This window comes from Megachile rotundata, chromosome 14, assembly GCF_050947335.1.
Source record: "Megachile rotundata isolate GNS110a chromosome 14, iyMegRotu1, whole genome shotgun sequence".
Taxonomy (NCBI): Eukaryota; Metazoa; Arthropoda; class Insecta; order Hymenoptera; family Megachilidae; genus Megachile; species Megachile rotundata.
Window position 1 is genome coordinate 4,203,819 of NC_134996.1, and position 16,889 is coordinate 4,220,707.

Sequence of the window (16,889 nt, forward strand, 5' to 3'; positions counted from 1 at the left end):
CCGTCTATCTTTCTTTTTTCTTCCAGATCATTGTTCTCCCTGCCGTTAACCTTCGTACGGTGTTCGACTTACGGTTCAGATTTTATTTATGAATCACAAATATTTATCGAGAGATTAAATCGAAGGGATCGTCGAGCATCGTGCGGGAGTTAACGCGTTGCCGAGGACCGTTTAACATGCGAACAAGATGATGCACGCTAGCGAACACGAGGTCAGCGTGATTTCAGCGTTCTTTAGGATACGTTTGTGAAAAGGTTGACAGCGGCTTCCAATCCGTCCAAGTGTTCTATTTCGCGGGTCGAATCGATCCGTGAGTTTCAGGGCCGTCTGTCTGCCGATACTTCCGCTTTTCTGTCTGGACGTTCGGACGTTTCCTTGTCGGAAAAAGTGGAATCGAAACGTCCGACAATTCGTCCGTCTGCGAGTCATGTTCTTCCGTTTCTGACGTGCAATTCAATTATCGTTGTCACCGCAATCGATCTCTTTTTTGTTCATCGTGGAGTACGAAGAGACGGGACGTTGGATATAATTGTATGTTTCTTATTTTACCACGGTATCTCGTCGTGACTCATTTACTCGCTTTATATATTTGGAACTAATTATGAAACTATTTCCGCAAACGTTTATGGTAAATTTAGAAACCAGGAATTCATTTTATAAGCGTCTTACTGTCGGAGTTATAACAGTTCACAGGTATTTTAACTAGTTAATTTATGACAGTTGTGAATCAGAGCTAAATAATTACTGCTACAATATTAAGGCAAATAAACAGAGTTGAAATAATAAGTGTATTTTGCATTCAGCGATCCTTGATTGTGCAAATCACAATTGGAATTAAACTCGAAATTAATCGCGGTAAAAACACGTATCAGGTTTATTACATTTAAACTAAAATCACGTATGGATACGATATTATAAAGCAAGAGGTGAAGCAACAGAATTTAATTTTTAATTATATTTGGACCAGGAAAATATATTTACGCAATGTTTATTTAGTATAAATTGTCGTATTTGAAATACAATTGGAATTATATGTAGCAATTTATGTTTAGGAGGTAGCTGAATATGTGGAACACTGGCGAGTGTGGTAGGTTTCTCTAGGGAAAATAGTGATATAGCTGAACAAAGCCCCATTATTTCTTGGTTTTTGGCTGGTAAATTCTCAAATTTGGTCATTTTCAAGTTACAAATTACTGAATACAGTTATGGACAAAAGTTTACGAACAATATGGAATTTTATCTTTTAATGAACTTTTGTAGCTCATTAAATTCCTACCGATGCATATCATAAGAGTTCTTTGTAACTACAAAAGAATAATACGAAATTGCACAAAATATAAAAATTAATATTTGTTCGAAAACTTATTTGCGCAACTGCATATTATAAAAATGTGGGAAATTTAGTTATTGGAGAAGTAGAAAATTCAGAAGATTTCGAAACTGTGGAAGGAGAGAATTTAGAAAATTTGGAAATTCTAGGATTTATTTTGGAAATTAGAGGATTTGGAAATTTATGAATTTATAGAGCTAGAAATTTCAGAATTAGGATATCTAAAAGTTTGAAATTTTGAGAACTTAAACAAAGCGCGATTTGAGAAATTAAAGATTTGGAAATATAGGGATTTGGAAAATTGAAAATTTGAAGAATGTCAAAAAAATCAAATCATAAGAATTCGCATATGTCAAAATTAAAAAATTTGTAAATTCGGAATTTTTAAAATTAAGAAATGCCGCAATTTCTTAATTTGGAAAGTTTGAAATTTGTGGATTTTGATTCGAAGATTTGGAAATTTCAAATTTTTGAATTTACATGTTTAGTGTTCCAAAATTTAAAAGAAACCGTAGGAATCTCCTCCTATATTATTCCTATTGATGAAAGGAATAATTAGTAATTATTAAAATTCGAATGTCGAGGATACTAATTAACAAAAGGAAATAGTGTAAATTTCAATTACTATCATAAAATTCGGCATGTAAGTGATAACAAAGTAAATATTAAATGAATTTTGCACCAGAGTGATTTTTCCCTACGTCGCCATTTTTAAATGATGTTCTCCTAGGTTTTCCCAAAATTAAAAGCAAACAGTGCGAAACTCCTCCTTTTACTTCAGTTAAAAGAAGGTTGTATTACAGTGTATCACCCCTTCTACCACATCCGAGATAAGAAAGAATATAAAGTTACAAGAGCACTCCAAATGTTAACCTTCATATTTGATCCAATTCACTTCAAAGTAATAAGTGCTACACCAATCTTCTTAGAAAGTAAAATGCATGTATATCAGTATCGGAGAAGAAAAGTTTTCTTTTTATTAAAATTTCCAACATTCAGTTATTGTAAGTAACAACACCCTACTTTTACTTAGGAAGTACACTTGAACTGCAAAGGATTTTTACTCATCCCTTGCCACAATTCCATCTGTTATGATTAACTACTATAATATTCTGAATTGTACAATTTTCCTTTTAAAACGATTTCTCTCTTCAATCCTTAAATATCACAGATGATCTGAGAAAATATTCTTGATTTTTTAAGCATTTCGAGAATGAGTCCATTATTAATTCATTCAGTTTATTATTAATTCATAGAACAAGAAGAAAGGTGACATTTATTCGATATTTGTATTTTTATTACGATTTAATAAACATTAGCGGAATGTCAGATACCCTGTAGTAATTAAATGAATGTTAACATCTATAGTCATAATCTTCAGATGAACCAAATCTTCACTAGTCCAGCATAATATGGTCCAGAATTACTATCACATATTAATTTCATAAATTTAGTTCTAGTTATTTGGATATCACTTTTCTAATGTATAAAAGTCTTCAAAGGTTCGTCTAATTGATCAAAGTACCCAAACTTTTTAGTAGGTACGTATGTTCTAGAAATTTGGAGTATCCGAAGGCAAAGTCCTAAGACGACGGTAACTGCAGTTTGCTATGTGTTAAGCTGTATATTCGGTAACTACGTAATTATATACTAAACTAAAACTAGGCGCACCAGGTGTTCTAAGTAAATCAATTCATCACAACTTCCTTGAAAGATTCCTTCCTTTCGATGCTTCTAAAACTATTTCACAGCAGAAGAATCTGTTCGACGAAACTCTACGCTTGATACATATAATGATATACAAAAATTATCAGCAGTCTTTACTTATTACGCTGTAGAAGTTATATCGACTTCTCTTCAATCGATATTCAAATTCAGAAGACTTAGTTAACGAGCTAATAAGGTAGGACGGTTATAGGAAGTTATGTGCGGAGGTTGTATGAGGAGGGGTTCCATTATCGTACACTTTTATGTAGATAACACCTAGTAGTTTACTGAAAAATTGAGCTAGACATATTTTCCTGTTATAAGAAGTTACACAGAAATATGCGTGTTGACTATAGATATGTTTATACGCATAAAAATATGTTTATACGAGGATAGGAAAATTATTATACTTGTATTTTACCACTGCTTGGTATCCTGCTGTTTTATATTAGCATTTTACTAATATCGTCGATGGCATATTCGATACATATTTATTCGGGAATATGTATCATCATGTAGGCCTTTTAAGGTTAGCGTATGGATAAAGGGAGGAATCTCTCACTATAACACAATCTTTTCTTATAATTCTCTTTTTGGTTTTAGAAATTTTCAAGTATTCAAATTGTCTAATTTGGAAATTCAGATATTTTCCAATTTTTAAGTATTTTAATTTTCCAGTTTAGAGATTTATACATTTTCTTATTTACTAATTTAGGTATCCTTAAATTGACGAATTTATAAATTTACAAACTTCCAGTTTTTACATTTACAAATTCTCAGATTGTCAAATGTTTTATTTAACAATTTTGATATTTTTAAATTTACAAATTTATAAATTCATAAATTTTAAGTTTTTTACCTTTAAATGGTGACATTTCCAAATTAAAAAATTGTTATATTATTAATAGTTTTCAAATTATCAAGTTTTACAAACTTTCAAATTTTCAAGCCTGAATTTTTGCATTCGCACGAACTTTCTGCAGTGAGAATTTTCAAATTATCAAATTTCGAATTTTCCAATTTTCCAATTATTTAATTTACGTACTTCCAATGTTTAAATTTCATAACTCTCAAATTTAAACACTTGAAAAATATTATAATTTTATAACGCAGTGTATTTGTAGTATATCTGGTTGGTTCTGTTCCTGTACTTATAGTCTTTCCAGAACCGAAGGTCTAGCAAATTACGGTATAACATTAAAATTCTTTCCTCCAACATTAAATCGATTCACTACGGACTTCGTAGGTAATTCTCAGATAGGAAATCGAAGAAATGTTCGTGCTGTGGTATTTTTTGCACTATCCTCCAGCGCAACAAGTTCCCAGCGGTCTAATGCTATAGTTGACCACCCAAGTGGTCATACCCGATTCAACGAGGGTGTCGAAGATCTGCTGACCACGAAAACCCGTTCGCTTCATCGATCGTAAATACGTGTCCCCGTAAAAGGAGAATCTAATCGCCGGTACGTGTACATACAATGTTGTAAATGGACTCAGGGCTTGATAAATAATGGTCCCTGTATTGAACAGAGAATTCTTCGTTCCATCATGAATCTATTATATCCGCGAATCTTTTTGCAAGTTGTAGGAAACGTTTGGTTTCTTAAAAACGAAAATTTGTATTACACGAAATTATTGAAGCCGTTATAGAAAGTTATTGCTCGAAGGGTGGTATTGAAATTACTTGGGTACGGTCCAAAAACGCGTGTATTTAGCAGAAAGAATAACATTGCCCTAAATCGAGAAAATTTTGCAGTTTAACACTTTAAGCGTCGTGTTAAGTACGTTAAAAATTCTGACGTCTAATCATTTCATTTTCGCAAACCTAATTTATTATTTTTATGATATTTAAAGTAAATTCGTTAGTAACCACGTGTTAGTGATGAACTATTTTATTTCATAAAAGATTTCAAATAAAGTGACCTAATGACCAAAACCTTAAAACAATGAAGTTAAAAATGTTTACAATATTTTGAAACTTACATTTTTATTAAAATGTTTATTAAGTATTATAATTACGTTTTTTTGAAATTGTCAATTTCATAGGAAAAAATATGTGATTCTATATGATAATGCTTACATAACTGAAACTTGCAATTAACAGCAAAATGACAAAATATCCATTCCAATTTACATAATTATAAAAGGTCGCAATGGATAAACCAAATGTAATTTTTATTAATAATTTTCCTTTTAAATTAATCGGTAGTCATTATAACTTAAAACGTAAGCGACTTGGTTAATAAATATAAATTTGCATTAATATCTTACCTTGTCAAAATGCTTTCGCTCTCCAGGTTCCGAACACAGTGCATTAACCTCCATACAATAAATTTATTTTTTAAAACAACACTGCACGAGATACTCTTTTTCCTGCCTAATGAATTTACGTTGTACTCCATCTAATTTCAAATTAACACGTAGCATATACTGTGTAACAACAGGGCGAAATATAAACACTATTTTACGGAGGCATAACCAGTAGATATACGTACGTGCATAGTTAGTTCAGAGCTGGATGAAATTTCATTCACACGGTAAATAGTAAATAGATTGATGTCATCTCCAATTATATTGTTCAAAACTATGTTATCAAGGGTACGAGTTTGAGAAACTTTCCCTTAATAGCTTAATCAACAATCTTTTATAACTTCTGAGACCATTTGTAAATCGTATTTACAAATTGTATTCATAAATCGTTTATGTGTTCACAAAAGTGTACCGCCTTCCGACCTCGATGACCTTGAAGTATGGTAACGAGAACATTGTAAGCAATTTTTCTTGAACATAAAATTAGTGTTCGGCCTTAGTCTTAGAAATATTCACTAAAATATTTACAGTGTAATAATTGTTTACAAGAAAACTTCGTTAATTTTGATAACATTGATATGTATTATTACGGTCACCGTCTTGAATAACTCTACTTATATAAGCAGTAAAAAACCTAGTCAACATTTGTATGGGATGCATTATACTCATTAAAAATGCTTTAGCATAGGTCACAGGTCAACTGTTTCTGAGATGTGAACATTTTTGTTAGCATCATGATTAATTTATTCCTGGTTTTTCGATATTTACACAGGGTGTTCCACATGCTTGCCTTTCATTTTCATCCACACTTGGCATCTTTTTCATGGAAAATCATGAACTTTCTCGAAAATTCTGCGTCTCTGTTGAATTTTTTCTTTTTCAAATAATGAGAAGACCAAAGAGTTAAAATTGAGGAATCGAGGAATCGAGGAACTCCATGTAATTGGTGCACATCTAATCCGCCATTAACTGAATGCTGTATTTAATTGCTTTCAAAATGAGATGGAATCTCATAAAGTATGTACCATATCAATAATCTTGCCAAATTTTGTCATCCAACTGAAGTACAATAAGACATTTACCAAGAAATTGTGATACACATGTGAAAGCCGATATTAGAGAATTATAGGACAAATAAGGTAATCTCCTATAGTGTTCGTGCAAATATTTTACGAAAACTATTTGGTAATTTGTTTTAATAAATCCGTAATGATTTTACTCTGTCCATTTGTGATCACCACGGAAATTTGTGATTCTATTTTGGGTAAAAGCAACTTCATCAGTGAACAAAATGCAAAATGCGGAATTCGGATTCCAAGCACATTTTACGAGTAGCCACTACGAAAATCCTCTTCTTGCTTGATAGTTTACTGTAGTGGGTGCTTGCACTTGTTAGATATGAGCTGGGTAGAGAACTGTTTATGAAGTATTTTGCAGAGGAAAGTAGTACCGATTCTTACGGCATCGGATATTCTTTTTATGTTGGTTTCAGAATTTTCTTCCGCAATTTTTTAAGCGTGATTTTCTGTGCTGGGCATCAATGTAAATCTTGATTTGCCAGTTTCGGCGGTGGTTTCTATATAAGTCTGATTCGCAAAAATTGTTTAAGATCTTGAAGCAGCATGTGAGAGGGGATTCTTTGATTAGAAAATGTTCCTACGTAAAGGCATAGAACTAAAGCACTGTCATTAACATCATATCTACTGTTTTTTCGTTCAATACGCTGAAATTTTCAGCCAGGTAGTTTCCAACTAAATACATATATTTGCAATCGACAGTTTATTACAACTCACTGATTACTAATGCAATTATGACGTTTTAAAGATTGTATAGAAATTGAATGAGGACAGTTATACTGCAGTTTCTAAACACTGAGGCAGTTTCTTATGCAGTGATAGAAATCTGTAAAACAATCTTAATATTAATATACGGAAATGTTTATACCTCAGAAACAGATAACCTTCCGACTTATGTTTCCTAAAGTTTTCTTACTTGGTACAGTTCGTCACTTGCATTACATATCGAGCAGTTTATTGGGACAATTTGTACATAACTTCTTGACCGTAGTTTCTATGATGTACGTAAAACATTCAATTAATTTTATGTTATTAATAGATACTTACAAGCTTTCGGAATTCATATATCATGTATTAATATGGTTTACTGTAGGTTCACCATAATATCGATCCTTTAAGAATTTCCGCGGTAAAATTTACGTAAATGTACTGTAGTCAAATATATCGTTATTAATATTTGTATGCCGCCACATGTATGTATTATATCACCCAGATATAAATCCAGATAATCTCATCTATGGTGTAGTGGATATATGACAGTAGAATATCTCACAATGAAACATATACCTAATTGTATGCTAGGAATATTCTTAAAGAAAAATAAATCAATGGCGTGATAAATATACAGTAGTAAAATACATTTATAGAATGGTAACACAAATTTAAATGATAATTTGTGTAAATATTGGTGACATTAAGGCTAACCGATTAACTTCACTTAATTGTCCTTGGCAATATATTTCAAGGTCATGGAGATCGAAAGATGGTATAATTTTGTTAACTATGCCTTTGGCAACATATTGTAAGGTCAATGTAGCAATGGCAACAGCAATTTCTATATTTACATCAAATGTTTATTTTTGTTTTTGAAGTTTTGAAAGTACTTTCCTTAAATATTGCTAAAAGTATCGAGGATTATCTTTGAAATATTTCAATCAGTTAATTGTTTCTTCATTCTTAACGATTAGTTATTATTTCTTAAAATATCAATACGTCCCTCTATGATAATACGAGTACTGTTTGCTATCTTTGTGATATTGAAATTATACAACATTTCGTTGATTGTAAATAAAAGTATGTAAATAAAAGTAAATAAAAGATTGTATTTCACCCGTTTGCAATTTAATATCGTTAGCTAAAAAATTACTGTTTGAATCTTGACTTGAAAGTTGTATTAAAAAACAAGTAGATTTAGTTTGCAGGTATTGTGGATTCTTGTAATTCAATTTTAACTTTTCCTTTATTTATTTTAGTTCGTAAGGGACATTTTAAATATTATTTATGATACCATAGTAAAATATTTTATTTTATCCTTTAGATTGTGAGAGTAACAATATTTTACTTGTTGAAATTTTATTTCCTATTCAAAATACAATTTTATCTGAATTTCAGAACAGTGTTTCTTAAAATAATATCTGATATATTCTTCTAAAACTTTAGCCTAGTAGTGGTTACATAAGCGACGAATCAAGGAATACAGCATTGAAATATCTTTGGCCAGAATTAACAAAATGAATTTTATAAATGCATTTATTTCCTTTGAAGTTTTTATAATAGAAATCAATAATTAAAGAAACGAATGGATACAAGTATCATGAAATATTTTTTAAACGTCGACTTTCCTGTGTGATGACATTTACTTGTATATTAACACTACATATTTCTCACATTCTACCTTCACCTTTCGAAAATTTGCATTTGATTAGATTTTTGTTTTAAAAATGAAGGCGTATCTCTATTATTATTACGGTGATATAAAGCTCTAGGAATGTGGGGATTTCGAATTTTGAAATTTAGAGTATCAACATTTAAGAAACTTAGGTGCAACACATTCGTACATATTTCACTTTTACAGTAGGAATTTATATCATACAGCATATAAAGAAATTAATGTAATTTGAAAATAATGAAGCCCCTGGAGTAGCATATTCCTGGTCTAGAAGTAATATAACTGAAAAGTAAAAATATTTTACAATAAATTTTTTTAATAACACAATTTACAGAAGTTTGGATTTAAAGAAACGTATTCTGTAAAATGTCTGTAAAATTTGAGATGGATGGATAATGACTGTTTTGTTGTCTATTATTCAACAGATATGACTTTTATTTTATTTTGCAATTTAACATTTGCTGTTATTACTGAAGTCTTCTAATAAACGTAGAACGCGTGAAGTGATCTATTTGTTTTATTTCAACATCGCCACACTTCTCCCTAGATCTATTTTTATAAATTTCTTGTGAAATTAAAAGAAAAACATACACAAAAAGGAAATTATAAATATTTTGAAACAAATAATAGTTCATGTAAAACTATGTTAGATAAAAAATCACTATTATCCATCCACTTCATGTTTTGGCACGCTCCACTCAATCGTAGAGTGCCCATGTCACGACTTTGTGTGGCTGTCAGATTCACATATGAGCGAGGTGTAATGGATTTTGTGGGATTTTCTTCTGAAGTATGCTATGTTTGTTTTTAACTATATCAAAAAACTATTGTATATAATATTTTATTAATAGTAATTTTATCCAGCACATCTATTGCAATAAGAATGTATTTTCAAATTACCATATTCTCAAACCCTTGCACTCCTCAATTCTGTATCTTTAAATTTCTGTATTTCCAGCGTTTTGTCAACTCTAATTCTTATATTTCTCAAATCTATACAATTTTTGAGTTCCATATATAAAAATCTTTATATTTCCAAATTTTAATTTTCTGAAATCACTATATCTTCAAATTTTTGTACCTTAAAACTTCAGATTATCCAGTTTACATGTTCCCAGAAGTCTGTGTACCTAAACTTTTATGTTCCTCTAATTTCTAAGTGTTTTTCTCTCCAAGTTTCTACATTCCCATATCTCAGTATTATTAAATGATTATATACATAAATTTTAATATCTTAAGTTACTGTTTCCTTAACTTTTTGTTGTTTCCAATTTTTATATTTTCTGAATTCCGTATGTTTCCAAATTGTCATTATTCTCAAATCATTAACTTTAAAAGTGTTGATGCCATCAAATTTTTGTGTTTTTCTATTTCTATTGTCTCCAAGTTTTATATTTCGCACTTTCTATAATTCGCATATCTCGACATTTTTCAATATTCTATATTCCCAAATGTTTGTACCTTCAAATTTCATTTCCAAATCTCTATACTTACAATTATCTACAAAATGCTTCACTAATTCCTTAACAAGACGATATTTCTATTATTTTTAATGATATGCGAAAATATTAAAATTCCAGGGAAAAAAATGTTATGGTGAACATTTTTCTTCAAAGTCACATTTTGCGGGACAAGTTGATGGATGTCTTTTTTAATGTAATTGTGTGCCAGTATTACCATAATATAATAGGTGAGGTTAAGATCAATCTAATAATATATAACACAATAACCTTCGCCTAACCTTTAACATAAAACGTTCAAAAATGTTTAAATAAATAAATTTGTATTGCCATTAATCATCGTATTAAAAGCAGCGAACTTCGAGATAAACATAATACAAATATTTACATTCATCAGTTATTACAAGATAATGCTGCAGGTGTTATAAATAAAGTTGTTGTCAGCTCGCTTTCAGTATTGTACAGATTTAATTTATGGAAGTTTCAACAAAAATTGGGTATATTTAATAATTCCGTTGATACGTTGTTGGTATTAGGTAAATACTGTCAAATGTTCAAAAAATCATATGTCGGATTCAAACCTTTGGAGTTTAAAAATACTTTTTCAACCATGACACTCTATTGACCTATGAAACTAAAAAGGAATATGTTGGTCATGACACAAAAATAATACTATTAGTGTTTTGGTACTGAAGAGTCACATCGGTTGTAGTTGTTTCATCATTTACATTTGCTACTAAACATTTCCAAATTTTTCATATTTAAGGTCACGTAAAGGCAATAGAGTTACAAGGATTTATAATCGAATCTTTGATTTTTACCTCAACTATTGTCGCAATGACTGAATAAAATACTAGTTAAAAAAGAGATCAATCAACTTGAAGTCTCGAAAAATCTTGAAAAAACGTTTCCGCTTACCATAATATTTGTTCCTTCGAATTAAACAATTTTTTCTCTTGACATTTTCACGTATCCTTAAAAATAACAAAAATGTCGCCTAATAACAGAGTTAGCGAAACAGCCGTATACAATTTTCATATCTGCCAGTTATGCATATATATAATTTTCCTGGATAGAAGATTCGAATGTTAATGCAGAAAATGTTATTTGAATTTTGGAGGGTGCTTTCAGTTCGGCTTGGCCGCTCTAGTTATTTCGTCTAGAGCTGGAATAAAACTGCAGAGGCTCAGACATGCGTCTCAGGAAACAGGATATCGTTTGAAATGACGGAAAGACACGTTAGCTTCAGCAACTTCCTACCGGATACCCTGTATGCATTTAGCGTAGACACACGATGGGACTTTCGAACGGGGGAAAGAAACAGAGAAAAGAAGCGGAAATAGAGAGATGACGCGGCGCGCTGCTTTCGTACGCTTGCTGACCCTGTGGTTTCTGTTGTTGCAGAACTGAAAAATTGGCGGATTTCGCAAATATTTGAGAGACAGAGTAACAACGACGAGAGGAGGCGATGCTCGTTGTGCGGTAAGGTCGTGACGAACGTACGCAATCACTATTACGTGCATTTTCCGGGAAAATATGCCTGTCCGCTCTGCCCTGCAGTTTATACGCGCAGCGACACCCTGCTCATGCACACGCGTACGAAACACGCGCACGCGCAATAGCGTATACACACGTCCTGTCAGCTGTGGATCTAGCGCGCGGATCCCTTAGGATCGATCCAAAAGGGAATTCTGTTCGACCCAAATTTACACCCCTGGTCAACTGTGACGCCCCATTCCAGACGGCTATCTTACCAAAAATCGTCATGAATGAGAAAGTTTCGAGGGATCCAGGAAGTTCTACGATTTTCGTCTTTGCTATCTGTTCGGACGAACACGATTTTTCAGAATTATTTGCATCGAGTGGTTAAATCGAGGAAATGTTCGCTGATTCGTAAAAGTCCTGCTCTTTGGGAGGAAGCTTGATATTTTCTCACATGCTGATCTTTTAAAATTATCGGCAACTGACGTCTAAATTCAGGAACGGAGAGTATTGAACTAGTTGATTATTTTGGAATGACATTTTCTAGACAACATCTATTCACGGATCTAGGTTAATTTGAAGCTTCAGGTGGACAGAAATCCAATATTTAATTACATATTCTGTTTGTGTAAAATTTCCTGACTTCTTGTATCATGTTAAGTGTCATACTGGAAACGGTTATGCGATATATGGTAGGTACGCTATAATCGTAGAATACTTATGTATTAAGGTTGCGATCGTTTTATTTTCTGTCTCAAACTTTACAGTCGATACCTTGTGAAATTACTGCTGTTTTAGTAGAATTTTTCTTAATTTCTGTTTTCTTCAATCCCTTTCGATAAGTTTTGCTGCCTCTTCAGCGAGACTCATGAGAGCTCTGTGGAAACGGTGTGGAGTGTTTCGTATCTGGGATTTTGCTTTGTGTTGAATTCCGCACTCAACAATTTGGATGACATTTTATCGTTTTTAATTGTTCATCTATTCTAAAGTCTTTTAAACCCTCTTTGGATGGGTGAGGTACTTTTCGAGTATACTAAACGTTCTGAATTCAATGGGGCGTGAGGAGACATCTTCTATCACTCGATTGGCACCCTTTCGAAAAGATTAAAAACGTTCTCTGATAAAAAAAAAAAACTGTTCAGTTGCTTTGTTGTTCTCCCCTTGCACTCGTAAGTTTCGGTGAATATCCAAAGTCATAATCTGAAAATCTAAGATTTCTGTATTTCTAAATTTTTTAATTCCTAAACTGAAAAATGTAAACACTTCGTATTTTTATATATCGCGTAATTTATAGATTCCTGAATCTAAAATTATTTTCCTGTATTCCTATATGCCCAAATTCACGTAATTTTGCAGATTGCAAATTGTCAGTTTTCAAAGTTTTTCAGTTCCCAAATTCCGAATTTTTAAATTCCAAGTTCTCAAACTTCCAAATTTCGAATATCTAAGTTCCAAGTTCTCAGATTTCTAAATTTCTCAGTTTCCAAATGTCTAAACTTCCATGCTTGCAAATCTTTAAATCAAAGAATTTTTGCACTTTTATATTACTAAATTACCAAATTATTGAATTATCGAATTTCCAGATTCTTAAATTTTCATACTCTTAAATTCCTAAATTACTAATTTTTTATATTTCAAATTTGCAAGATTACCAACTTATCAAATTACCTACCTTTCAAATTTCGAAATTTTCAAATTTTCAAGTTATTAAATTTTTAAGTCGAAGTCCACAAGTAGTTACCAATTACTAAATTTCAAAATATCTAATTTTCTTAATATTTCAATCTTTAAAAATCGAAATTTTTAAATTATCAAGTTTCTAAATTTCCAAATTACTAATTCATCAAGTTCCTAAGTTCGTAAATACTCCAACTTCTTAAATTGTGAGTGCAAATTATTAATTTTTTTAATTTTCAACTTACCAATTTTTTAAATTTCGTAAGTACTGATCTTGCTGATTTTTAAATTTTCAAATGTTCAAATATTCAAGTGCTTAAATTTTCAAATTAAACTTCTAAATTCATAAATTTCTAAATTCGGTAGTTTGCGATTCCTAATCGTAGAAATTTGAATATCTTCAAATCTAAATTCTCAAATTTCCTAATTCTAACATTCCCAGATTCATACATTTCCAAAACATCAAATTACCAAATTCCTGAAAAAGTTTTAAATTCCTAAATTTCAAAATCTAAAAATTACTAAGGTTTTGATTTTTTTAAATTTTTAAATTTCCAAATTACGAAATTTTTAAAAATTTAAAGTGCTAAATTATTATATTTATAAATTCCTAAATTTCCAAATGTTTATATTTCTAATGTCTAAATTTTCAATTTTTACAGCTCCAAATATTATCCTGAAATTCTGAAACTCAAAATTCCTGTACTCCAAAATTGAGAAAAATTTATTCCATCCTATCGTTAGAAAAATAATTTTTCAACATATTCATTTCTCATGATTGTATTAAATAGGAAAGAGGTATTTAAGTTTGTCAAACATTTGTTCATCGTAAAAAGTACTGTTTTTTGACTTCTTCAGTTATCGCGAAGAAAGTTGAAGTTTTTTGAAACGCTGATTTTTTCAGTCAATCGAATGGACTGAATTTTACAGTCAGAAATAGTGAAATATTAAACCAGTTTCATCTAACAGTGTAAAAGTTATTACTTATTCTTTTCAAAACATTCTATTTAAACGAATTGTCAGTTTGCATTGTTGGATTGGAATTGTTCAAGATGGTTGAAATATTCACCGATGAATAAATAAATGAAGCTTTTAAGAAGTTCCAGAACTAGACTTTTCTATCTGTTCGTAGGAAATTAATTTTTCAAGATTAATGGAAAGGAATGTTTAAGTTTGCAACGTTTGGAACTTTCAAACCCTTGGGAGTTTCTGTCTCCAGTGTTTTCGTTCTTATCGAGCGGAACTTGAAGTTTTTCGAAGTGTTTTTCAAAATTTATATTTACATTTCTCAGAATGTATTATTCGTATTTTTAGGGGGTTTTGAAAAATGACGAGGGTCTTCTGATATATTCAACTGAAAATATTTTTGTACGAGCTCGAGTTTAATTTTAAATTGTTTTTAAAAATTCTGCAGAGTTCCTTCGTTGAATTTTGTCGGTCGATGTTTGTTAAATTTCTGATTTTTTCAGATTTTCACGAAAAACTGTTTAATTTCAATAATTATACACAATTATCTATCTTATGTTTTCTAAGTTCTTTTAAATTGTTTATGAAGTTACCTTTCAGAATTACTTACACATATTATTTAAAAATCAATATTTGTTATTTTTAATGATTTTTCATTTATGTTAAAAAATTTTGGAGAATAGCCAGGATCTTTCAGTGCAGGCATTTGGGTTAAATCGAGATTTTATGTTAGCAGTTTTACAGTTTTGGTTCATAAATTTTTTGAAATCATTTTTATAGATGGTGAGTTGAACAATTTATCCTCGTCTGGAAAGTTCAAGGTTAAAATAATTGGTAATCACGGCTGAGAACAGAAATTTCGTAAATGTAGATCACTGCTTGTAAATTTTAGTTACCCCACCACGGACCACATTTCATTGATTTTTTATGCCGAAAATTTCAGCTGATTCCAGCTTGCTCGTGTCAGATTTTACGATCAGACAAAAATCCATGGCGTACGTTTTGGTTCAGGTCCAAATATCTTTCGTTTAAATTTCGATTTTGATCTCCTAAATTTGGATTATTTAGCGCGCCAACAGTTCGCTAATATACTTTCAGTTCATTTGCAAGAGAATTTTAATTAATTCATAAGAAATCTTGTGATTTATAGATACCCTGATATCAGCCAAAGTAAGAAGTTAATATATTTAATACGCATGTTTTTAATATAATGCATATTTAAGTTACACATTTAACAAAATCTGTTAACAATTTGTACATACGTTGTTTAATGCGTTTCATGCAAGGAATTGAAGCATTGTAAATAAAATTATTATAATAGTGTTGCAAAAATCGGAAGAGGACCAAAATATATGATCGAATCATAAAATAGAGAATTGGAGAAAATTGAATAAATGAATTATCAGATTATGTAATAAAATTACTTTTTATTGTTGTGGAAGGAAATAATGTCTTAGAATTTTTCCTATTTGTTGGAAAGAAATGTTTGTATACGATGTATCCATATTGTAAAAAGAAATATACTGTTTGGATAATGATTATTTAAAAATCGAATGCTATACAATATATTCCTTAAAATATGTAAATTTGCATCTGTAATTTTACATCTCATTTTTATTTTGTGATATTACATGTAAAATTGTCTTATTGTTTTTAACATTTTAATTGTTTACTATTCTAATTTTTTAATCCAAGGTCTCCATTTTGTTACTTTGTGTGTTATCAATGTAACTTTATATTTTTTATTTTTCTAAATGTTTTACCTAAAAGTGTACGATAGTACAAAGTTAAAGAATTTAAGCTTTATCGTGTAGTTTAAAATTTAATTCGTGTAGTTAAAATTTTGAATGTTAAATTATAAAATTTATAAGGTTTTAAATTTCAAGTTTGTAAACTTTCAAATTTAGAAGTTTCTTAATTTTAAATTTGTAAATGTATATATAAATTAAAATCATGTAAATACCAAAATCTTAAATATCAAATTGTTTAATTTAGAAATTTGTAGGTTTCAAATTTACAAACATTTAAATGTTTAAATTTCAAATTTTCAGTTATTAAATTTTTAGGTTTGTAAGATTAAAAGTTTTCACTTTATAAACATTTAAATTAAGAAGTTTTAAGTATCAAAATTTTCAATTTTCAATTTTTGAATGTAGAACTTTGCACATTTCGAACCTACAATCTTTCAAATGTTTCAGTATCAAATTTTGAAATGTTGAATTTACTAAATGCAAAATCTTGGACTTACAAATTTATAAGATTTTAGGTTTCGAATTCACGATGTATCAGTTTTTAATTTACACGTACATTTTAAATGTTTAACATAAAAGTTCAGTAATTTATTAATTTAAAATTTACAAACTTCCAAATATTCAATGATTTAATACTAAAAACTCACATATCTATGTATTTCTAATTAAAAAGTCATACAAATTACAAATTTAAAAGTTTTGTAATTTCATAGAAACAAATGTTCCTCTCAAAACAGCGTA

General features: G+C 30.2%; 1 protein-coding gene across 8 annotated transcripts in view; it reads left to right on the plus strand.

The window, feature by feature from the left end:
- LOC100881525 (zinc finger and BTB domain-containing protein 8A) overlaps positions 1-16,889 on the plus strand; it is a 197,806-nt gene that overhangs the window by 71,445 nt on the left and 109,472 nt on the right. Inside the window, exon 5 of one of the 8 annotated variants that reach the window (XM_012279157.2) lies at positions 11,677-15,946. The exons of 5 other annotated variants lie outside the window; for them this stretch is intronic. In XM_012279157.2, the coding sequence (XP_012134547.1) occupies positions 11,677-11,894 (218 nt within the window). In that variant the 3' untranslated portion in view covers positions 11,895-15,946. Of the gene's footprint in view, positions 1-26; positions 2,015-10,392; positions 10,428-11,676; positions 15,947-16,889 lie in introns of those variants that run through there. 2 more of the 8 variants (XM_076539648.1, XM_076539645.1) reach the window with 2 other exon arrangements.